The following is a 25,398-nucleotide window of genomic DNA, read 5'->3' on the forward strand; positions in this document are numbered from 1 at the left end:
AAACCATGCACACAACTCATTTGATATTTGATAAACAATTTGTTTCTACCTGTTGCTCTCTTGCATTTTGCAATTTGATCCTTCTTTAATCTGTTTTCAATTCATTCCTGTTAGCTTTTACTTGTTTTATTCCCTGTCAAACACTTCATAACTCTACCTGCAAAAGTGCTAAAGAAATAAAACATAATTATTAATGTATTTATATTATTGCCAAACACCACTGTCTTTCTCACTAAGCATGCGGTGTACGCCCATGTGTTACTTCTTCAGATGATATTTGACATGACATGATATGACTGAGGGAAGGCAGAAAGCAGCTTGATTAGTTGATGCAGTCGTAGCACTTCATTGCTTCTGTGCAGCCTTTTTGCACTAAATTATCAACTGAACACTCAGCACTTTGTATTGTTTTTATAACTTTGAATCATGCAGGGAAGTTTTGCTGATCGTGGCTCTTTAACAGCAACACTCTTCATATTCCTCGTCTGCTGACTTGCTTTGTGTTGAGTGTGAAGTCTTCAAACTAAATCAATTATAGATTTATCGGTTAAAATTAGACCTTTGCAGCTCGGACTCAGCAGGGAAAATAAAACAGAATATGAGCACATAAAATATGAAATAAAAATAAAGTTTCCTCAGTTGTCAGCAGCAGAGGGAGCCAGAGAGCTGTTGAAGAAGATGAGAGACTGTGATGCTGACAGACAGACATCACATAACTACACATTTACTGTGTAGTCATGTTTTGTTATTTTAGTTTCCCTAATTAAGGTTTCTCTTTTAATTTAATTTAATCCAGAGCAGTGGTTCTCAATGTGAGGTCCGGGGGACCACCAGGGGTCCTTGAGGAGGTTCCAGGTGGTCCCAAGCAAACTGATAAATTAAATTTCCAAGAAGTGAAAACAAATAGATGTAGAAGAATGACTGTTTTGATGACAGTTTCTCTGTTATCTATTCTCTACAATACAGACACACGTACATCAATGTGTCCAGAGAAACAACTGACTAGATCATTATACAAAACCAAGATGCAGGAAACTTTGATTCCAACTGTGTAGTTTACCACGCCCATTGTTATTGTCACATGACCCCACAGCTTCACTTCTCCCTCCCTAGAGAGCTCTCTCTCTCTCACACACACACACACACACACACACACACACACACACACACACACACACACACACACACACACACACACACACACACACACACACACACACACACACACACACACACACACACACACACACACACACACACACACACACACGCACACACACAGAGTCGCGCGCTGCAGTTTAAACTGCCGAGTGTGGGAAAAAAACAGAGTGGATGGACCAAACCACTTTGGCGCACATTGCGGGGGTGGGGGGTGTCAACAGCCTATCAGAATGAGGTTTGTGTGGTGGCCACGTGGGTCACTTGTAAATCTGACCAATCAACAACCACACACGTGAATATCAAGCGCTAGACAGAAGAATGAAGGCATTGCAAAACCTTGTAAAATGTGTCTCTAATCTTGATATGAAACAGTTAGAGATGAGGTGTAGAGGCTCTGCTGTGCTGTGGCAACATGTTGGAAGTTAACTGAAATCATTTGACTCCTCAAATCATCAAACTAACCGTTTTTACCACATCAGCAAATGAATCAGGATGATTTCAGCCACAGCTGCACACACACACACAGACGAGCGCGCGCAGACGCACGCATGCACACGCGCGCACACACACACACACACACACACACACACACACACACACACACAACACACACACACACACACACACACACACACACACACACACACACACACACACACACACACACACACACACACACACACACACACACACACAGTTTTGTATTAAATAATAGTGAAATAAGCAGAATGGGTCAGATTTGTTTAATAGCAGATGTTGATACTTATATGCACACTACACACTCATCTCTTCATGACCTCATATCAACAAGATATGATTTGATTTGAGGAACATTGTAATCACATGTTAAGTCAAAGTTATATAAAAAGTATAGAATCAAATGTTTGAAACCAACACGATCAAACAATGTGAATTTAACCTTAAATTGTTGGAAACATGAGAGATGTTTAGTTTGGTGACATGAATAAAATACAAACATAACAAAAGTCCAAAAGAAAGAGATTTTAACCTGTCAATCATCAACAACAGACTGTGTGTGTGTGTGTGTGTGTGTGTGTGTGTGTGTGTGTGTGTGTGTGTGTGTGTGTGTGTGTGAGAGATCCTGTACAGAGTGAAGCATCATGTCAGCAGCTGTGTTTGGTAACAGTGTGTTTCTCTCTCACTCCTCTAACACAGAGACACTGAGGAACCATAAGACAAGGTTAACATAAACCCAGGGTACAGAGGTTCAGTGAAGGTGCAGTTGAACGTGTGGAGATGAATCAGTTTGTCAGAGGAAACATTGTAGAAGGACAGAGAGCCAGCAGGCCAGTCAAGATACACTGCGACTCTGTTAGAGCGAGAGGAGGGGGGAGGTATGTATGTGTCTCTGTTATTGTGACAGGCATAGTAACCATCATCATAGCAGAACAGACTCCAGGACTTTTCATTCCCTCCAAGCCTGCTGTCATCACCCCGTCCTCTCCTGCTGATTCCTCTGTAAGTCACTCCTATATCAACCCCTCCTTCCCTCTTCACCTCCCAATAACAGCGACCAGTCAAACCATCTCTACACAGCAGCTGAGCCCTGCTGTCAAATCTCTCTGTGTGATCAGGATATGGCTGCTCCTCTCCCCTCGTCACCTTTCTGTTGTCTTCAGACAGGAGGAGGTGTCTCTCTGCTGTGTTTGGGTCCAGTGTGAGTTCACAGGAATCTGATGAGAGAACAAGACTCAATACAGAAACTATTTTGATTCTAATAGAGCTGTTTATTATCTGTTGATTTATGAACACTTTGACCTTTAATTTCTTCACACTTTCATGGTGACACATTCTATCAGCCATCATCTTCATTCACAGCAGGACTGAATGAAGAGATGTCACAAGCTGCTGTGAGGGACTTTCCATGTCAGCAGTTGACTGTTTAATACTTTATTTAGCTGAAACAAAGGAGGCTATTCTGATGTCTCTGTCAAAGCATAACACTGCTTTTAACACCATTGATATCATTTATATAGTCAAACATGTTCAAGTCCAAACTCTACTTCAATCTGCCTTTTCTCATGTTGATACCAGAGTAGGACACACACACACACACACACACACCACACACACACACACACACACCGCACGCACACACCACACACACGCACACACCACACACCACACCTCACCTCACCTCACCCCACACACACACACTGCACACACACACCACACATGCACGCACGCACGCACCACACACACCACACGCACAGACACCTCACCTCACCTCACCGCCCCCCCCCCCCCCACACACACACACACACACACACCACACACACCGCACGCACACACACACACCACACACGCACGCACACACCACACATCACCCCCCCACACACACAGACACCTCACCTCACCGCCCACACACACACATCACCCCCCCCCACACACACACACACATCACCCCCCCCCCCCCACACACACACACACAGACACCTCACACACACACATCACCCCCCCCCCACACACACACACACACACAGACACCTCACCCCCCCCACACACACAGACACCTCACCCCACACACACACATCACCCCCCCCCCACACATAGACACCTCACCCCACACACACACATCACCCCCCCACACACACACAGACACCTCACCCCCCCACACACACAGACACCTCACCCCCCCCACACACACACACACACAGACACCTCACCCCACACACACACATCACCCCCCCACACACACACACACAGACACCTCACCCCACACACACACATCACCCCCCCACACACACACAGACACCTCACCCCCCCACACACACAGACACCTCACCCCCCCACACACACAGACACCTCACCCCACACACACACACATCACCCCCCCACACACACCTCACCCCCCCACACACACACCTTACGTCAAGTTTCATGCTATTCGGCATAGCACCACCTACTGGCAAACACAGGAAGCGCTTTATCTCGATAACCGTTAGTCCGATCAACTTCAAACTTGGGGAAAGCGCTTAGGGCAGGGGTGGGCAACATGTTTTTCCTGAGGGCCATACTGGCTTACATCAAGTAAGTGAAGGGCCACACATTGGAGACCATACCTGCCAACACTCATGATTTTCACGGGAGTCTCCCTATTTTTAACCCTCTCTCCTGTTGTGATTGGTAATTTCTTGTTAATCTCCTGATATAATAGTGATACAAATCCAATGGCTGTAGCAGATGAGATTTATTAACATAATTCTGCCTTTTATTGAGTTTTTGGGGGTCATTTTGTTTTTCTTTGAGTCCGGCCCTGGGGCCGCATTTTGCCCCAGGCCCGCTAGAAATGAACTGTTATAACAGAAGTAGAGTATTGGCCAGAATGACATGAACATTTGGACACTTATTCAGCAGGTATCTTGTATGTTGTGTTCAGGTGCACTGTAAAAAAAAAAAAAAAAAATGCAATTCCATCATGGGCCACACCGCATGCGTGGGCCGTATTTTGTCCATGTGTGGCTTAGGGGGACCTGATAGGGTGCAGTGCTGAATTTTGTGCAATTGGCATAGCGCCACCTACTGGCAACACAAATTTTGTTTATCTCGAGAACCATTCGGCGGATCGACTTCACACTCGGGGAATGCGCTGAGGGGGACCTCATGGATTTCAGTGCCGGATTTCATGCAATTCGGCATAGTGCCACCTACCGATACCTTACACACGCACGCACGCACGCGCACACACACACACACACACACAGCATAATACCAGCAAACTAGATTTGAAGGCCGCATAGCGGCCTGATAATCAAGTATGTTATATATCCTATAATAAAATTGCCTAGATGGATGGGCGGGCGTGTGGTGTCTGTCAGTCACGATTTGATTTAGTTTTGTGTCACGAAAGTGACATCGCCCGATGTCACTTTGGTGACGTTCAGTTCCAAAAAAATACCCTTAGACCTCAGGGTGTTAATATCCCTATACTATTCCTATAGGGGTTGACAGTGTGTCTGTGACCTGAGGGTGTTAACTCATTGAGTGCCAGCCACTTTTGGAGAACGGACGCTCCCAGTGCCAGAGTTTCAGAGCGTTTTCAGTGATTTCTCGAGGCCCACAGAATATTGTGTGATATTACTATGTAAACACTAGGGGTGTCACAATATATCGTCCCACGAAATTTCGCGATAGTAAAACGTCACGATATGTATCGTTGAGATGAAATCTCATATCGTGAAAAAAAAAAAAAATTTTTTTTTTTTTTTCAAAAGTAGACGAAGAAACGTCTTTGTTTGTTGAAGTTCAATGTGTGGAAAGTAGTTCAGTTGAACAAGTCTCTGAAGAGACACATGAGAAGTTATACAGGAGAGAAACCATTCAATTGAGTTTCTGGCAAAACTGTTTACTTGACAGGAAAAACTGAAGATGCATAAAAAATAGACTAAGAAAAGTCTTGTTGTTTGAGTTTGAAGAAAAACTGAAGATGCATAATGAGAATTTATACTGCTGAGAAACCTTTTAGTTCAAAGTAAATCTAAGTGACGGTGTAACTCATTCTATTTCAAGATAAGCCTTATCTCCAATCTCATGTTTTTTCTAGTTGTTATTGTAATAACAATTTCCCACAACAGCATGTTTTGTATTTGTGCATTTCAAATAAAATACTACTTTTCCAGTCATATATTGTCATTATTCAAGTTTAAAAAAATATTGTTAAAATCGTATCGTATCGTATCGTTATCGTGAACCCAGTATCGTGATACGTATCGTATCGTGAACTGAGTGTATCGTGACACCCCTAGTAAACACCGAACACGGAAAAAGAACGATGATACTCTCTTCTATCATCAGCAAAAACAGGTTTATTGATATCATTTTCCGTTCTTTAGTTATCAGCCGGAGAAGATAGCTTGATTTAACCAAAAACAGCAGTTTCTTTCTAGAAGCTGAGATAATGAGCCTTTTGTGAAATTAAACATTTCATGCACATCACTGACTGAAGCTAATATTTTCTGATGTAGTCACACCTCAAAAATAATTTCCTTCAATAGAACAGCGAAAACCAAGGAATTTTGTTTGGCAAAACAATATTTTTTAGCTGCAACCAGCAGCGCTGGCCCCTGCGTGCGCTGCTGGTTGCAGCTTCTTGCTGGTTGCAGCTTCTTGCTGGTCTTGATTTACTGCTGGTGGGCATCAGATATTCTAGCTTGCGTTTGCCAATCCTGTCCTGCTGTCTGGGTCTGTCTGGGTCAGTGTTGTATGCTGCTCTGCGTGCAAACCCCCCCCCCCCCCCCCCCTCAACTGCACACTCCTCCTCCGTGTGGGAGTGTCTCTGGGGCTTTCTGCTACGTTTGCTCTGCACTGAAAAGTCCGCTACATCCAGCTTTTTTACAGCGTTCCGCGTGTATTTGTCACCGGCTCCCATGCTTCCAGTTGAGAATAATAACAACTAATAACAAAATCATGCGGATGGGCTATCGCAGCGGACACGGAGGTGCTCAATTGTGGCAGCAGCTTGGCTGCTGCAGGCACAGCTAACGTTATGCTTCATGCATATCGATGCATACGGATGCGATGCGATTTCCGTTTCCCCAACGACTTCTTCTCTGTTTTTTCCTCGCCTTTCTGTAATCTGGAGAGCACTGTCGCCACCTAATGGGTCCCTAAAATAGCTTTTACACATTCAACAGCCACCATACTTTCACAGGAGATGGATCTGGCTTTGATACACGTCCCACCGTCAAAAAACGCAATTGACGAACATACTCGTCCTTGGCACTCTACGTTACTAAACCAATTGACGAACATACTTGTCCATGGCACTCAATGAGTTAATATCCCTATACTATTCCTATAGGGGTTGACAGTGTGTCTGTGACCTGAGGGTGTTAATATCCCTATAATATTCCTATAGGGGTTGACAGTGTGTCTGTGACCTGAGGGTGTTAATATCCCTATAATATTCCTATAGGGGTTGACAGTGTGTCTGTGACCTGAGGGTGTTAATATCCTTATAATATTCCTATAGGGGTTGACAGTGTGTCTGTGACCTGAGGGTGTTAATATCCCTATACTATTCCTATAGGGGTTGACAGTGTGTCTGTGACCTGAGGGTGTTAATATCTATAATATTCCTATAGGGGTTGACAGTGTGTCTGTGACCTGAGGGTGTTAATATCCATATAATATTCATATAGGGGTTGACAGTGTGTCTGTGACCTGAGGGTGTTAATATCCATATAATATTCCTATAGGGGTTGACAGTGTGTCTGTGACCTGAGGGTGTTAATATCCATATAATATTCCTATAGGGGTTGACAGTGTGTCTGTGGTGCTTAAACCCAAACCCGTTCGGAGCCCAAGTGACGCGTGGGTCAGAGTCCGTTTCAGACTGAAAACATAACTTGTCTGAGATGACAGGTTGAGAGGCGGGTCATAGTAGCATGTCGATGATTTTATTTGACAATTATGGGGACTGGATTGGACTTTGGCCAATCCTGGCGTGTTCCACCCCCAAATCGAGTGGGATTCAGCATGTTGTGGCGCTCTCCTCGGGAAGAGCCTGGTGACGCGAGGTTTAGTGGTTGAGTGGAGCTCAGCGAGCCGCAGGCAGCCAGCTGCCGGAGCGGAGAGTGCAGCCTGTCAGCCTGGAATCTCCGAGGTGCGACCCCTGACAACCAGGCTCTCAGGCACGCGCCATTAACGCTATTGTGGTAAATACAATATTCCTGGAATGCGAGTTTTAACGAGCCAGTTACATTTCTTTGCATTCTTAGGCATAACCATTTTCTTTATTGTGTATATCAACATACAAATGGCCAAGTTAGTAGTTAGTTTATGGGATAGGAATTCTGCCAGATGACAGGCACTAGGCGCCATTTTCTCCTTCATTTAGAAGAGAAAATTATGCTGAAATGAAGATTTGATTGACAGCTGCCATGTGGTGATATGATTGGATGAAATGGGGTAGAAATGTTATAGTACTATGTGACTTCAGCAAACTTTAGATTACTGTTATGAATGAAATGAACAAAAATGAAACTTTTGATGTGAAAAAGTGTGAAAAACAAAAGAAATTGGATTTTTGTGATTTTTTTGGCATACATAGGTGCACTGCATACCCAGGTATTTGAACTAAAATAAAATAAAAGTCATTTTTGGGTTCAGCTCGACTTTAAAGCCCCATTCAGCAACTTTTCCAAGTTTTGCTATTGGGGAAACTGCGCCCTCTGGGTGCAAGTATCGCCATTCAAAGTCAACAAAACACAGCGCCAGAAAGCTCTATCTACATGTGACATTGGGTACTCACCACATGATGAAATAATAATCCATAGTTACTTGAAACATCATTTTCGTATCAAATCCGCACCGAGTTACTTCCTTGTTTTACTGAACACAGCGCTTCCGCTGTACGCTGTGCATGCGCGGTATGCCGCTCATACTGTCTACGAGATGCAGGCACAAAATGCTTAGTGCCAGGAGAGGCCTTTGGAGGGCGCTGTGGGACCAATAGAGGCGACACTCTGCCTCTTAGAATACACTGGACCATCTTATATTAAGGTGAAAAAGTTACTGATGGGGGTTTTAAAGCCCCCCTCCTGTCAGTTTCTCCTCCCTGTTTCACCTTTTATGTTCTATGAAAACATACATGTGCACACGCTGTAACAACACACATCACCATTTGTGCCAAAGAGCTTACATTGATAAGAACCAAAGCCTAACAGTTTGTTCCACTGGAACATAATGACTGGAGGCGCTGTTGTAAAAGAAGCAGAACAGTCCTCGATAGGTCCTCTGACAGATCAGGTCGTTAACTTTATTATGTCCGAGGAGTCTATTTAATGAGCAACTTTCAAGTGATAAAGGACAAAAGCTGGTTATGACAACTATGATGTCACTCAGTGGTGATGGCTAAGTAGGTGGGCCTGAGTAATATCATCAGTGATGTCACTCAGTGGTGATGGCTAAGTAGGTGGGCCTGAGTAATATCATCAGTGATGTCACTCAGTGGTGATGGCTAAGTAGGTGGGCCTGAGTAATATCATCAGTGATGTCACTCAGTGGTGATGGCTAAGTAGGTGGGCCTGAGTAATATCATCAGTGATGTCACTCAGTGGTGATGGCTAAGTAGGTGGGCCTGAGTAATATCATCAGCGATGTCACTCAGTGGTGATGGCTAAGTAGGTGGGCCTGAGTAATATCATCAGTGATGTCACTCAGTGGTGATGGCTGAGTAGGTGGGCCTGAGTAATATCATCAGTGATGTCACTCAGTGGTGATGGCTAAGTAGGTGGGCCTGAGTAATATCATCAGCGATGTCACTCAGTGGTGATGGCTAAGTAGGTGGGCCTGAGTAATATCATCAGCGATGTCACTCAGTGGTGATGGCTAAGTAGGTGGGCCTGAGTAATATCATCAGCGATGTCACTCAGTGGTGATGGCTAAGTAGGTGGGCCTGAGTAATATCATCAGTGATGTCACTCAAAATTTTCACAACAGCATGGGCTTCAGGAAAGCCCTTTGGGCCTGTATGACATGACACATTTAGTGCAGTTTCTCCTTATATTTACGCATCTACTTCTTCCTTTCTTCTTTCACAAGCAAAAGACCAGGCAAGGCCTGACAACAGCAGGGCCATTTGCAACTATTTTTTATCAGATATTGGCAAACACTGCTTTGTTTTATGTATCTGGTTTATACTGTATGCACAGTCCTATGGTCAGTTAGGGAAGCTGGCTCTATTTTTTACAAAATTTATTTTCCAAAGGTTGTGTTTGATGGTTGTGTTTGATGGTGTCATTCTCTGGAAACATTTATTAGCTGTTGAGTATATATAATCCTGAATTGCTGAGCGGGCTGTCTCAAGCCAGCAATATCAGTATAAACTTAGACTTGGACTACCTAGACCTGAATTAGCAGTATAGTATTAGTCATCCTCGTAGTATGGACAGAATATCTAATATCCGCTGAATAAACTTAGTCCTGAACTGCTGAGCGGGCTGTCTCAAGCCAGCAGTATCAGTATAAATCTAGACTTGATTTTGTAGTATAGTATCAGTTGTCCCAGCAGTATAGGCAGGAAAGTATTAGCTGCCAAACTTAGTTCCACCTCTGTGCAGATTCCTTCGTACTGGCTCTCCCCTCTTCTCTCTCTCCTCCTCAGGTGTCCTTCACTGGCCTGACTTGCACCCCCGCCCGCCCGTCGACTGCCACCGCAGCCCTCGATCCGATCGTCATCGTCCTGGCCACCTGTCGACACTCTGGCCCATCTACCCACTCCTCCTTCGCTCCCACCTTCCCCGGCCTCATCATCACCACCGACCCCTATCCTCCCCTCCTCTCATCTCGGTCGATGCCACCAATGCGGACTCATGGATCCCTCAGATCACCCTCGTGGAACTCCTGATCATTTTCCCCCTTTTCAGCTAGCTAATTAGCTAGTATTCCCTGAACTTACTAACACTTAAAGACTCAATTTTCTATTTATTTTTGGAATCTACCTTTTTACACTTTCAACTTTCTTCCCTGATCTTAGGATCATTTAAAGACTACATTTTTGTATTGCTTTTGTTGGACTCCTATTTACATTTTAAATTTTCTGTTCTTTTGCAAATTTTATTGTGAAACTCTGTAAATGGTTATCCTACATTACATTACATTACATTACATTACGTCATTTGGCAGACGCTTTTATCCAAAGCGACTTACAATATCACATTTTTGTCAGCAATAGAGCAATCAACTATGCAACACAGTCTATGACAACTACAACTTTTGAAGGAACAGTGGTACAAGTTTAGTTTAGGTTAGTAGTTTTTTTTTTTTTTTTTTTTTTTTTAACACATTCACTGCCAGCCGTTTTTTTTTTACTGTAGGTAGGTTCTGCCAGAGGGTTTTTTTGAGGATTCTGGCTCATCTTTCAAGACCCGAGGATTCTTTTCTGCTAAGATTTTGTGAACACACAATATCTCAAAAGAACTAATAGAATGTGTCCTTTCTCTGTCTAAAAGAGTTAGTTTGTAGAGTTAGTAGTTATGTAAGCATTAGCAGTTGAATACAGCATGGTTTCAGCGTCTGGAAAATTATTCTGAGATAAACGGCTTTTTGTGAAATTCGATAGAACAGTCACTTTAACCATTCATTTTTGGCATCAGTAAGACGTCAGACATCTAAACAATAGTTTTGAACAGTAATTTCCTCCATAACAGCAGGAAACACCCCTCTGCTTCAAACTCCTCCCTCCGTGTGTGTTCTTCTTGGCTGCAGCGGGCGTGTCACAAGCTCGTTGCTGCTGCTGCTGTAACCTCGCGTCACCAGGCTCACTGCTTCTGCTGCTGCTGCCTGTCTGCTGGCGGCCGCTCGGCAAGTCTGGATATGGGCTCGCTCGTTTCTTGTGATTTCGGTCGAGAGCTTTGATGAAGCTTTTGCGATTCTGGTCATATTTATGCTGCGTGTTTCAAAGTGTGTTCCACCCGTAATCTATTATGCAAATTTGCAATCCCGCACCGCCAGCAATCAGCGCGAAAACGAAAGCGTTTTCGCCAATCCATTTTCATGAGAATGGCTTCCTCAAACTGCTTTTTGCTTGCCATCCTCTACGTGGATCAACGCCCCCCACGTCTCCTATAAAAATATTGGAGCCACCGAACGTGTACAACCCATTCCACCGACCCACTAAGTGGCGACAGTGCTCTCCAGACTAGAAAAAGCCGAGCCAAAACTGCAGGGGAACGCGCGAGGAAACCATTCTCTCATACTGTAAAATGGATTGGCGAAAACGCTTTCGCTTTCGCGCATTATCGCGCTGGGAGCTGGCGATGGGGGATTGCAAATTTGCATAATAGATTATGCGTGCAACACACTTTGAAACACCGGCAGAAAGCCCACAATCGCACGCAGCTTCATTGCAGCTGAGCTCACAACCGAAACGACTCATGCAGACTCGCCCAAAGAGCAGCCGCCAGCAGCCAGGCAGCACAGACAGGCAGAGCCTCGCTTGTGACAAACGCTGCAAAGCCACCAGAGACACACCCACGGAGGGAGGAGTTTGAAGGAGAGGGGGGTTTCCTGCTGCTATGGAGGAAATTACTGTTCAAAACTATTGTTTAGATGTCTGACGTCTTACGCCAAAAATAAATGGTTAAAGTGACTGTTCTATCGAATTTCACAAAAAGCCATTTATCTCAGAATAAATTTTCAGACGCTGAAACCATGCTGTATTCTACTGCTAATGCCTACATAACTACTAACTCTACAAACTAACTCTTTTAGACAGAGAAAGCACACATTCTATTAGTTCCTTTGAGATCATTTGCGTTCACAAAATCTTAGCAGAAAAGAATCCTCGGCTCTTGAAAGATGAGCCAGAATCCTCAAAAAAAAAAACTCGGCAGAACCTACCTATAGTATTGAAAAAACGGCTGGCAGTGAATGTGTTAAGAGAGAAATAAGTTAGTTCAAGAAGGGCCCAGATGGAGCCTGAAAAGGTGTGTCTTTAGTCTTTTCCGAAAGATCGGCAGTGATTCGGCCGTCCTGAACGAAGGTGGAAGCTCGTTCCACCATTGAGGTGCCAGGGACGAGAAGAGTCGCGAACGGGATCAGCGACTTTTGAGCCCCCGTAGTGGAGGAGGGGCGAGGCGTCCTGCACTGGTGGAGGAGCGGAGGGAACGGTGAGAGATTTGGAGCCTGACCATAGATTGTAAGTACAGGGGGGCTGTCTGGTGTACTGCCCTGTAGGCCAGTACCAGTGTTTTGAATTGAATGCGTGCCGTGATGGGAAGCCAGTGAAGGTCCCGGAAGAGGGGAGTGACATGAGAGAATTTGGGTTGATTGAATACCAGACGGGCTGCAGCGTTCTGAATGAGCTGAAGCGGTCGGATGGCTGCAGCAGGTAGCCCAGCCAGAAGAACATTGCAGTAGTCCAGGCGAGAGCTGACCAGTGCCTGGACCAGGAGTTGTGTTGCTTCCCTTGTGAGAAACCGACGGATTTTGCGGATGTTGTACACGGAGAACCTACAGGAGGGGGCAGTTGCTGCGATGTAGGCTGAGTTGGACAGCTGATTGTCAAGGATCACTCCAAGGTTCTTAGCTGTTTGAGAGGGAAACACCGTAGTGTTGTCAATGGATATGGAAAGATCGGTGAGGGGACAGTCTTTCCCGGGGAGGAAGGGTAGCTCTGTCTTGCCAAGATTCAGCTTGAGATGGTGGGCTGACATCCAAGCACCAATGTCTTTGAGGCATGCAGCGATACGTGCCTCGATTTGGGTGTCTGAGTGGGGGAAAGAGAGGTAGAGCTGAGTGTCATCAGCATAGCAGTGGTAAGAGAAGCCATGAGATGAGATCACATGGCCAAGAGATCTGATATAGAGAAGGAATAGCAAGGGGCCCACTCGGCAAACACACTCGGCAAGTTTGAAGTCGATCGGACGAACGGCTCTCGAGATGTGTGATAAACAGAGAACATACAGACAGACGGTCGTGCATTTATTAAGGAGATACACACTTACACTTCCTCAGACCTGGTTTCAACCACTGGACTCCACCATGGTCCACACTGTGGGGCAAACAAAGTCAGACCAGAGTATTCTATTTGAGGACAGAAACAAAACCTTCCCTATGAAGGGTTTTCCATATAATAGGGGCCATTCGTTATTTATGGAAGGGGTCACTGGAGGAAATAGGGGAGGGTGATGCTTTTTAAATATATACCTGAGAGAGTCCAGTTTCCAGTGTGGATCCTCCAGTGCAGCAGAGAGCAGCTCCACTCCTGGGCCTCCTGGATGATTGTAGCTCAGGTCCAGCTCTCTCAGATGGGAGGGGTTGGAGCTCAGAGCTGAGGCCAGAGAAGCACAGCCTTCCTCTGTAAGCAGACAGCCTGACAAACTGCACACACACACACACACACACACACACACACACACACACACACACACACACACACACACACACAATGAATCCATGTCAGATTTGATTAGTAGCCTACTGTGAAATTAGTTGTGATAATGGCGTCAAATTCTAGCAAAACGGTTACTGCCTCATACAGTTGGCTGGTCAGCTCTGTGGTTATGTGCTGCAGTTTGAGAGTTCTCTACTCACTGTCTGACAGGATATTAGAAGTTCTTTCTGCTTTTTCAGGTTTCAACAACTGAGGCAGCTCAGAGAGGAAAGAATGAAATGCCCTCATGGAAAGTCATTCAGAGGGGCTATGAAGGGCTAAATGTTGGTATCACACCTGGTTTAAAAAATACATGGACAGAGAAAATCACCCACAGGTGTTTGTCTGCTGATAGTAATCTGTAGGTAAAGCAGGATGTAAATGGCCCATCTGTTGATCAGGTTAAAGCACAACAACAATGCTGGCAGTTGTTGGGGAATGTTTGATTGGTGTGCTATGGGCTAAAGCAGGGATACTAAGACTGATAGGTAAGACTGAGTTACTCTTCCTCCCAGGGAAAGACTGCCCTCTAGCAGACCTCTCCATCTCCATTGAAAATACCACTGTACTTCCCTCCCAAGCAGCTAAGAACCTTGGGGTGATCATTGACAACCAGCTGTCTTGCTCGCCCTACATTGCTGCGACAGCACGCTCCTGTAGGTTCTCCCTGTACAACATCCGCAAAATCCGCTCGTTTCTCACCAGGGAAGCGACACAACTCCTGGTCCAGTCACTTATCATCTCCCGCCTGGACTACTGCAACATGCTCCTGGCCGGCCTTCCTGCCTCTGACATCCGACCGCTTCAGCTCATTCAGAACGCTGCAGCCCGTCTGGTATTCAACCAACCCAAATTCTCTCATGTCACTCCCCTCTTCCATGACCTTCACTGGCTTCCGATCTCGGCACGCATTAAATTAAAAACACTGGTCTGGCCTACAGGGCAGTACACCAGACAGCCCCCCTGTACTTACAATCTCTGGTCAGGCCCAAGACTAAAGACACACCTTTTCAGGCTCCATCTGGGCCCTTCTTGAAACTAACTTCTTTCTCTCTCTCCCCCCCAAAAAAACAACAACAACTTACTAACTACTTACTAACTTAACTTTACCACTATTCCTTCAGAAGTTGTAGTTGTCATAGACTGTGTTGCATAGTTGATTGCTCTATTGCTGACAAAAATGTGTTATTGTAAGTCGCTTTGGATAAAAGTGTCTGCCAAATAACGTAATGTAATGTACTCAACTTGCTTTGCCCGGGGGCCACTTTTTGAACCACCAAGCTGTTAATGTTAATGTTAACAAGCATTATACCATGGTCTGGGTGAATACTCGATTCTGATTGGCTGCAAGGTGTCCATTAATTTGTGATAATGTACAGTGATAATGTACACCTAGCTAAATGGTCTGTTCACCGTTCATATCAATGCGCCAGGATTACGACCACGACAGAGCTATACCACCATTAATTATGGCACTTTTATAAGTTTAGAGAAAAAAAATGTCGGTCAAAGTAACTATTTAGATTACCCCTGAGTGCTCAGTTTATTAAAATAACGGCTATTTAGAAATCTGATTTTTGTTCTGGTCAGCTGACAGAAGCCGGGCTCTCAGCTGTCAACTGTCAAACCCTCTGTTTACAACTTGCAGCAAGCAGCAGCCAGGCACTCTGTGAGAGCGTGCGCTGCCTCTTATCACCGATACAAATCAAGTCGAAGAGGAAAAAGACGAGATCAACAAAAAGAAAACAACGAAATGGGCAGTTAACAGCAACACACTGAGAGAGGTCCTTGCAGAAAACATACCTGGACTACTCCAAGATAGAAAGCTGATGGTTTTCAGTCTCCTCCGAGCGCAGCGCGAGCCATTTACGTCTATAAGACCCGCAGACGTTAACGTAATTCCCTGGAATGCGAGAATTAACGAGCCAGTTACATGGCGTTGCATTCTTAGACATTGCCATTTGCTTTTATTTCGTATGTTACCGTAAATTCCGGACTATAAGGCGCACCGGTATATAAGCCGCAGCACCAAAATTTACTGTTTTTTACATATATAAGCCGCACCGGACTATAAGCCACGGGTGTTTTGATGTTTAATTACCATATGTAAGGGTTCGTGCACAGAGAGGAATGTCGGGAAAGAGATGGCTGTTTGGGGAAGCTCCCATTTATTAACATTTCAACAAAACAAGCATTACGGTAGGCTATAAGAAGCTCCCATTTATTAACATTTCAACAAAATAAATATAAAAAATAAAACAATAATAATAATAATAAAACAATCCTCAAAAGGATAATGTGCTGTAAACAATAAAACAATCCTCAAAAGGATAATGTGCTGTAAACAATAAAACAATTCTCAAAAGGTTAAGGTAAGGTGCAGTAAACAAATTAACTGGAAAACAATAATATAACAATCCTCAAAAGGATAAGGTGCTGTCAACAATGAAACCAGGTACCGTAATCCTTGTCTTCATCTTTTAGGTGAAGGTGCAGCAAACGGCTGTAAACAGAGTCAAAGTCAAGTCACTAATCCTCGTCTTCCTCTTCTTCCTCCGTACTGAAACCAGCAAAGTCCTCAACTTCAGTGTCGGAAACGAACAGGTTCAGGGTGGCTTCGTCAACCACTCTCCTCTCTCCTTCGTTGTCACTCTCAAAACCAAGGAACTCCTCTTCGTCACTGTCGGTGTCGGAATCGAACAGCCTCTGAAGGCGCCCAGCTGTGCCGGCGTCATCATCACGCAGCAGTCCAGCCTTTCGGAACCCGTTGGTGATCGTGGATGTTTTCACACTCCTCCACGCTGTCAGGATCCACTGGCAAACTTGAGCGAAAGTTGCTTTTCGCATGCGACCTGTTTTGGTGAATGATTTATCGCCGCTCGTCATCCACGCCTCCCACTCAACGCGTAGTGCCACTTTGAACGCACGATTGACACTGATGTCAAGTGGCTGCAGATGCTTCGTTGTGCCCCCAGGAATCACAGCTGGAATGGAGTTTGTGGTCTTGATGGCTGCTTTCACGGAATCTGTTATATGAGCCCTCATGCTGTCGAGAACGAGCAAAGCTTTTTTTTGGTGAAAGAATCCTCCAGGGCGCTTGACGTAGCACTCAGCCAGCCACTCCTTCATGACACTTTCCATCATCCACCCTTTCTTGTTGACTCTGAGGCATATCCCACTGGGAATTTTCTCTTTCGGCATCGTAATCCGCTTGAAAATCACCATTGGCGGCAGCTTTACTCCAGATGCTGTGCAGCCGAGAACACAAGTGAAATTCGTTCTCTCGTGCCCAGTGGTTCTCAATGTGATCGACGATTCACCTTTCTTGTTAACTCATTCACTGCCAATATCTGACTGGCATTTTTGGCACAGGCCAAGTATTTCCATAATGTTTGGTCATCTTTCAAGACCCACAGTAAATTCTGTACTAGGACTACAGTGATGTCCAATACCTCGAAATGAAGATCTAAGTCTCTACTTTCACCCCCAAAAAGAAAGTTAGCTTTTAGCATGTTCTGTACTCTACTTATAACCCTTTTTATACACCCCATGTTCACCAAAAAAGCCTGTCTGGGAAGAGAAAAGGGAGAAAAAAGCATTTTTGTAAAAGGGCACAATCTCAGGCATAACTCACTCTCAATTCTTTTATTTTGAACTGTATTGACATCAGACATGTAAATATTATTCGTTAGGACACAAATGACAAAAAAAAAAATATATATATATATATATATATACACACATGAAGTGCTTTTTTTTACATTCAACAATACAGTTTACTCGGTGTGAGTGTGCAGACAGACAGACAGACAGACAGACAGACAGACAGACACACCGACAGACAGACAGACAGACAGACAGACAGACAGACAGACAGACACACACACACACACACACACACACACACACACACACACGATCCCCCTTTTAGATTTCTAACCCAACATAGGATAAGCAATAACCACGCCCTGTGGCGCTGGGATTGGCCAGGAGCAACACTGGAGGGCGAGCAGCCCAGCGATTTCATGAACCAACTGAAGAGCTCTTGAGAAGGACAGCGGGCTGCTGTGAGTGCCTTCTGCCCGCTGCTGCCTAGCTGTTCCTGTGTTTATTTTGATTTGTTCTGGTACACCGTCCTCGTCCATGTCTCCCTGTCATATCTATGATCGTTCCCGTTTTCCCCTCGGCTATTCAACACGTCCTCACCGCCCTCGCAAACTGATCGATCATTTCCTCATTCCTCCGATGATCAAACACATCTCTTGATTACTTTCTCCCGTTTTCTCCTGGCTGGCACAGAGGAAGGCGACTCCAGCTCGGCGTTTCAATGGCGTTTCTCCTGTCTGCACAAGGAAGCGTTACCCGTTCTCTGCTTTCCCTCTTGCTCAATTTCAAAACAATAGCTGCGGTATGTGTTTGATCGCGTGCTGTCGGCTACCCTTTGAAGGCAGGGACCTGTGTCTGTGTGACAGGCTGGGCAAGTGTTTGCTGCAGGCGCTGCACCAATAAAAACAAAAACACGTCAAACACGTCCTTGGCGGGGAAGGCCATTGCTGATAACACGTCAAAGACGTCATTGGCGGTGAATGAGTTAACAGTCCGAGTGAGTGGCAGGTCGAACGTCAAAGGCACTTCATCCATATTTATGATCTGCTCCGGTTCGATGGAATATTCCTTGATCTTCCTTTGTGTGAATTCGCCGAAGTTTGTGATTTTCTCCTGGTAGTCGGGAGGGAGTTGCTGGCACACAGTCGTCCTCGCCCTGACGGACAGTCCCTTTCGTCTCATGAATCGGAAGCACCAAGATGGCCCACCTCTGAAATGTTAAATTTTCATTTCGGTGGCGACTGTTTTGGCCTTCAGTCGGATCTGCACCGTGGAAACGCCTCGGCCGTCTGCTCTCTGGGTCAACACCCAGTCTTCAAGGGAATCTTCAAGTTCGGGCCATCTGCTTTTATGACCTCTGAAGGACTTTTTGGTCTTCTTGCACTGAGACAGTTCCTCCTGCTGCGCCTTCCAACGCCTCACCATTGACTCATTTATGCTCAGGGTACGCGCTGCTGCTCTGTTTCCCTCTTTTAATGCGAGATTGACTGCTTTCAACTTGAAAGCTGCGTCATGTGAATTTCTGCGTACCTTCCCCATGGTAAGTGAGAGACTGCTCGTCTTGTTGTGATTCCGGGCGGCTGATGAACTTTGAACCGGTAGGAGTAACCGGTTGATTTCCGCCAATGATGTCAAGTCTTTAATACACAAAGGCAATTCAAGGTGCTTTACAAAAAAATAATCGAAAAAACAAGCAGCAAAGCAATGCACATAAAATGTGCTGATGAAGCTGTGTAACCTGTAAAATCCATCGATTTTGGAGGTCACCGAGTGGCCGTTTGCTTACCGTAATTACCATATGTAAGGGTTCACGCACAGAGGGGATTGTTGGCTGTTTGAGGAAGCTCCCATTTACCGTATTACCGTAACATTTCAACAAAACAACATAACACAACACCACCTTTGTTTATTTTTACAGTGCACACAGTGTCCGCGGTGTGGTGAAAAGAGGGCAAGAGAGGAAATTAAAACAGAAGTGGATTTATAGGTAGAAAGAGTGCTAAAAAAGAGAGATTTTATTTGTATTTGTATTTTTTTTTCTGAAAAAATCCATAGATAAGCCGCACCGTTATATAAGCCGCAGGGCCAAAAAACGGGGAAAAAGCCGCGGCTTATAGTCCGGAATTTACGGTACATACAATTGGCTAAATTATTAGTTAGCTTGACTCTAGAATTGTGCCAGGTGCAGGCACTAAGCGGCCATTTTATCCAATGATAGCCTAATCTTGAGCAGCCGAGGGGACTATTTTGTCTCGCCGGTTCTCAACTCATATTCAAGGTTATGAAAACTAGATTTTGATTGCAAAATGCATGGAAATATAAATGAATGGTCTTGTTTTGTTTCTTTGGCAAGTGACCATGATATAAGCGGGTTAATGCACTTCGAGGTGTCCATTATCAGAAATTATTGGACTTCGCGGCTTCACCTCGGACGGTTTACATCTCCACGTCGTCCAAAAATTTCTGATAATGGACACCTCGTCGTGCATTAACCCTTACATAATCAGAGTGAGAATGCAAACCCAATATCCAGTGTATTGGAGGTACTGTACAGCAAAAGGTAATAATTCAGTTTCTTCAATTCAGTTCAGTTCTCAAATGTGTTCAGAGTAAACCCTCTTCCCAAATGTAACCTCTGGGTTACGTCATTAGCATTCGTCACGCCCACTCAGTCAGCTCCCCTGATTACACACAGCCGCTGGGGATTAAATACCTGCCACCTGCGTCCTTCCACCTTTCACTCCCATTTGTGAGCTGGTGCTGTCGGCTGTGTGGCGTGTTCACTCCCTCCTTGAGCTGCTGTGGCGTCTTCCTTGTTGAGGTATGTGGCGAGCGATCACTTATTAGGCTGTGAATATGTTCACCCCACTTGTCAAAGCGCTCGTTAAGCCGTACATTCTTTTAGATCTGTTCGTGCGTGGCTTCCGTGTTTGGAGACGGCGTGTGTGTGCCCGCTCAACACGGTGGTACAGCCAAGGTACAATCTCTGTCTGAGACTTGACTGATCAATCTCATAGTGCCCATATAAATGGTATCAGTTTTAATGCATGTATGTATTTGTATCCTTGTGCCTCATAGTCAGAAACAGTGTGAAGCCCAGCGTACGTGTGTCCGCTTGAGGCAGTGTTGTGCACAGCCAAGGTACACATTTTCTTGTATACTGGTATTTTTTAATGTATGTGTTTTTATTGGGACTAATGAATGTTTTTGTCTCCTTATAGAACAGAGATTGCCGCTGCTGCTTTGCTTCCCTGTAAATTAACCAAGCCACTTGAGTTGTACTCTTTTATTGCTTTCATTTGAATTATTTCCCAGTTGATTTTAATGACCTTTTACTGAGGACTAGCCTATTACTGTTAGGAGCCAACTTTGTCTAGAACTGAAAGAAGTGGCTTTGCCATGTTGGTGTAGGTTGGTGGCATATTGTGGTTCCTTTTGGTTTGCACATGCATTTGTTTTATTGTGTTTTCGCGTGGTTCTAATTTTATGGTGTGTGTGTTTTTATACCACATTGCTGCTACCAAAGCAACTTGGTCATAGCACTCTTGCACTTTATGGATTTCTCCATTGAACAATTGATTGGCTTTTAGTCGTGTTAGGTCATTTTTATATCGTGGATATTAACCTGTTGTTTTAACGTGTCGTGATAAAAGATTTGTTCACTTATTTTACTTGGTAAAATAAATCATTGTATATTGGAAATCCCTCTTCTCCCATCTCTGATTCTAAATTGTGGATTCCTCTGTGCGGGTGTAAATAATACCCTGTTGAGTTTCAAGGTGGTCACACAGTGATCTTTATATAGTCTTTGGGTGAAAGTCCCAAGGTGGCGTTGTCAACATTTAATACAATTGGCCGAGTCTACCTGGCTCGGTTACACAAACAAATCAATAAAGGATCTCTCTTCAAAAGAAAATTAACCTACTTCTCATGTGTGCACAAAGCCGACCTGTTTGGTTACATTTATATCATATAAATTAAGTAGGCTACATATAGTAAGTGCCTGGGTGGCAAGCAGGCTGCAATACTTGACAATTTAGCTGGAGCTCAGTCAAACTTTATTTAACAGAAGGGTTGAGTGAGCGCTGCGTGGGTCCTTAGTAAAATCACTGAAACAGGTGCTCTTTGGTGAGGGTGGAGAGAAGCATGAGAAAACGTTCAAGTTGGATCCTTGTAAAAGTAAAAAAAATGGAGTAGAGTACAGGAAAAACTTGAAAAATCCAAGGCCACTCTGTTTCAGGTAGAACAGTTAAAAAGCCTTTATTGTGGCATGGCTCAATCTTACACAATTAAAAAGACCAACGCGTTTAGCTACAGAGAGCCTTCATCAGGGTAGAGGCCCAACACTGAAATGCATGGCATTTCATGGTAATAGAAGTCATCCCCAAATCTGCCAGAGGAGGGGATAGACTCAAACATCTCCTCAAAAGAGAAACCTTTTGGATTGTAACCCTAAAAGCAAATGATGATATTGATTTCTCTCCATTTCTCTGAGTCAGACATTGTTTTTTGTTATTGAGATATTTTGCTCAGTTAAATTTATTTGGTTCCTCATCCTGTAGCTTCCTGGGAGGTCTCTATGGCCTCAAATGTGTAGGCTGCACAATTGTTGCTGGTATTGTATTTAGTTCCTCCTGTCAGGTTGGAGTGTTATTCCTCCAATTCCCTTGCCCTGAGCCTGACCCGGGGGATATGTGAAGTGTACCCTTTCAGACATGAGGCATGTTGCTTTCATACATGTGGAGCATGTAAAGTAGGGTGTAAAGTAGAGGGGGTGGGGGTGGGGGGAATTTGGACATGACCACACAATGGGGAGTTGTGAAAACTGACCACACAGCTGTACTTCACTGTCTGAGCATAGCCTTAAAGCAGCTAAGAGCAAGGTTTTCGATTGTTATTAAACAGTCCAATTTTAATATCGATGCCTCACATCTTACCTCTAATAGTAGACGAGACCAACGCAGAGTAGTCTCGCTTGAACACCGAGTGAATCGGCCAGTGTTGTCTTGATGATTAGTCTGTCTGCGGCCGGGGCAGATCAGGAAGTGAAATGAAACGGTTTGCGGCAGCCACTTCGGCCATAACCACAAAATAACAAAATAACTTCCAAACAAACTGTTAGAATATAACGAGAGATGTTCGCGAGAGTAGCAAGCCCCTGGATGTAGCGAGCATGGCGTCCTCCTTGTTTATGGTATGTTGCTAGGCAGAGCGAAACGGTTGAAGGCAGGCAGCTGCCGTAAAACGTTTCATTTCACTTCCTGGTCTATCCGGCCCGCCGGAAGACAGACACAGACTCTATAATCATCAAGAGAGCAATCTCCGATTCACAAGGCTTTGGTCTCAGCTACTATTATAGGGTAAGATGTGATGCATCAATATTACATTCAGACTGTTTAATAACAATCGAAAATCTTGCTCGTAGCTGCTTTAAGTGAATCGCATTGACATTCAACAAACTATCATGACATGCAGAGTCTGAAAACAAGTTGCTAAAAATAGATAATGGGCGATAACTGCTAACGTTCACGGCATATAATCGTTTGCGCATAACGTTAGTAATTAATTAAACAACCCTACAACTCACGCCCAGATGCATCGATTTCCTCGAGTCTCAAGCGCTAAAAATAAAACAGGTCTTTGCTATGTTCAGTCCTAAAATGCGTCAATCCTACTAGAATTATACAGAATACAGGAAGCTAGACGTTTTTACCTTCAAAATAAAATCAATGTTGTATTGCTTAGTAACAAGAAATCAGAACGGTCGACTCACTACGGGTTAAAATTGACTTTTCGAAGGGAGCAGATATTCTTCAAGTTTATCTCTGTTCTGTATCTTTCGGATAACACACACAAAAAAGCATTACATGTGCATTTACTTCATTTAATTGCCATTATTGCGAAGGTTATACCCTGAAGTTTCCATTTATACTGCCACTTGACGCTACTTGGAATTTGCGGTTCTGCACGTGAATCTTCACAAACGCTGTGTAAACATTAAATCAAAGGCATGAACGCAACCAGATCCAGATACCCTACCTAGCGATCCAATACTGGGAAGCAGGACGACCCTCGCGTCCAAAAATGCTAATTAAATGTGTGTGCTGTGCGAAGCTATGCAGAAATGAAATAAGATCAAAGCCATGAGCATTTCAATGCAGCAACATGTAGCCTGTTGGCTGACACACACGGAGCAGGTTCGAGCTTCATTTGGAAAAACTGAAACGGCATGATGTTTTTTTGCTCGCTCATTCACATACAGTATAATAATAATCTGCCACGCTGGCTTTCTGTCTCCCTCCCTCTCCTCATGCACTCACTGAGCTGGCTACTTCACGGAGCTCTTGGGGCAGGGGGGGGGGGGGCGAATCTGTCCCTGATACAAGGGCTCGAGGTTGTCTCACCTCCGGATAGTAGGAGGGTCACGGGAGCTCGCATAGCTCACCAAAATGTGTTCATACATACATACACCGCCATCCGGATGCCCTCTAGATACTGGAACTCCTGAATTCCAAGGCATGTCTGAAAGCGGCTTATGGTATCGCCGTTCAGTCACCCAAAATACAAATTCTAACAGCGCCAGAAACACTCACATGTACATGTTTTGACTTGTGTACTCACCACGCGATGAAATATAAACAGTGTTGGGCGTGTTACTGTAATTACTTACTTTTTCAAAAACAAAGTAATATAAGGCGTTACAATTTCCAAAACAGTAATTATATTACAGTTACTAATCCAAGAAAGGCTGCATTACTGCGTTAGATCATTGCCCGCCAGAATGCAGTGTTTTCTATGTAAAAAGAGAAGAAAAGAAAAAGTAATCCTCACAATCTCAGGTAGACCTGTCACGCAAACGCGCACACATACATCAGAGCGTGGTTGTGCACAACACGGGACGCCGGCTACTTCACAGGCAGGAATTATTTCCTGTGCCTCTCTGTGGTGCATCTGAGTGGGATCAGGGACCCGACCCGAGACCCGTACGGGTCCGGGTCCATATTTATTATGATCAATTGGGGTCCGGGTCGGGTCCGATTCTATCACTATCTATTCTATCATTATGTGTAATACCCGAGTAGACCTGTGAAGACCTCTATAAAGGATTGAACATGTTGAATCTGACCAAACATCTCCAAACAATGACAGCCAGCAACGGGGCACCAAACAAACATCTGTGTTTGTCTGTGTTTGTTGGAGAAGGTTTGATTGGTGTACCATGGGCTTAAGGGATACTGACCTGAGACTCTCCAGTCTACAGTGTGGACTCTCCAGTCCAGCAGAGAGCAGCTTCACGCCTGGATCTTCCAAGTCGTTGTTACTCAGGTCCAGCTCTCGCAGACTAGAGGACTGGGAGCTGAGAACTGAGGCCAGAGCTTCACAGCTTCTCTTTGACAGCTTACAGCCACTCAACCTGGGGAAGAATTAGCCATGAACAAGAACTTTGAAAATAGTTTTTTCTGTATATTGCATTTCATATTGAAGACATCAAGTTATGCGTACACCTACAGAGATTTATTGGAGGCTTTGACCAGCGGCAGCAGCCTCAGGAGAGCCTCCTCTGAAGCAGAGTATTTCTTCAGGTCAAACACATCAAGCTCTTTTTCTGATGACAGTATGATGAAGACCAGAGCTGAACACTGAGCAGGGGAGAGTGTGGAGAAACTTCCTGAACCCTCCCTGAAGTCCTGCTGTTGGATCTCCTCCACTAGAGAACGGTCATTCAGCTCATT

At 44.6% G+C, this 25,398-nt stretch overlaps 1 protein-coding gene across 1 annotated transcript in view; it reads right to left on the minus strand.

Moving 5' to 3' along the window:
* Positions 1-2,261: 2,261 nt before the first annotated feature.
* LOC310794834 (protein NLRC3-like) overlaps positions 2,262-25,398 on the minus strand; it is a gene marked incomplete at its 5' end in the record, with an annotated part of 45,995 nt that continues 22,858 nt past the window's right edge. The window contains 2 exons of the mRNA XM_083656887.1: positions 2,262-2,855; positions 13,632-13,678. Of these exons, the coding sequence (XP_083513013.1) occupies positions 2,329-2,855; positions 13,632-13,678 (574 nt within the window). The 3' untranslated portion in view covers positions 2,262-2,328. The remainder of the gene's footprint in view (positions 2,856-13,631; positions 13,679-25,398) is intronic.

This window comes from Poromitra crassiceps, assembly GCF_964638095.1.
Source record: "Poromitra crassiceps genome assembly, chromosome: 20".
Classification (NCBI taxonomy): domain Eukaryota; kingdom Metazoa; phylum Chordata; class Actinopteri; order Beryciformes; family Melamphaidae; genus Poromitra; species Poromitra crassiceps.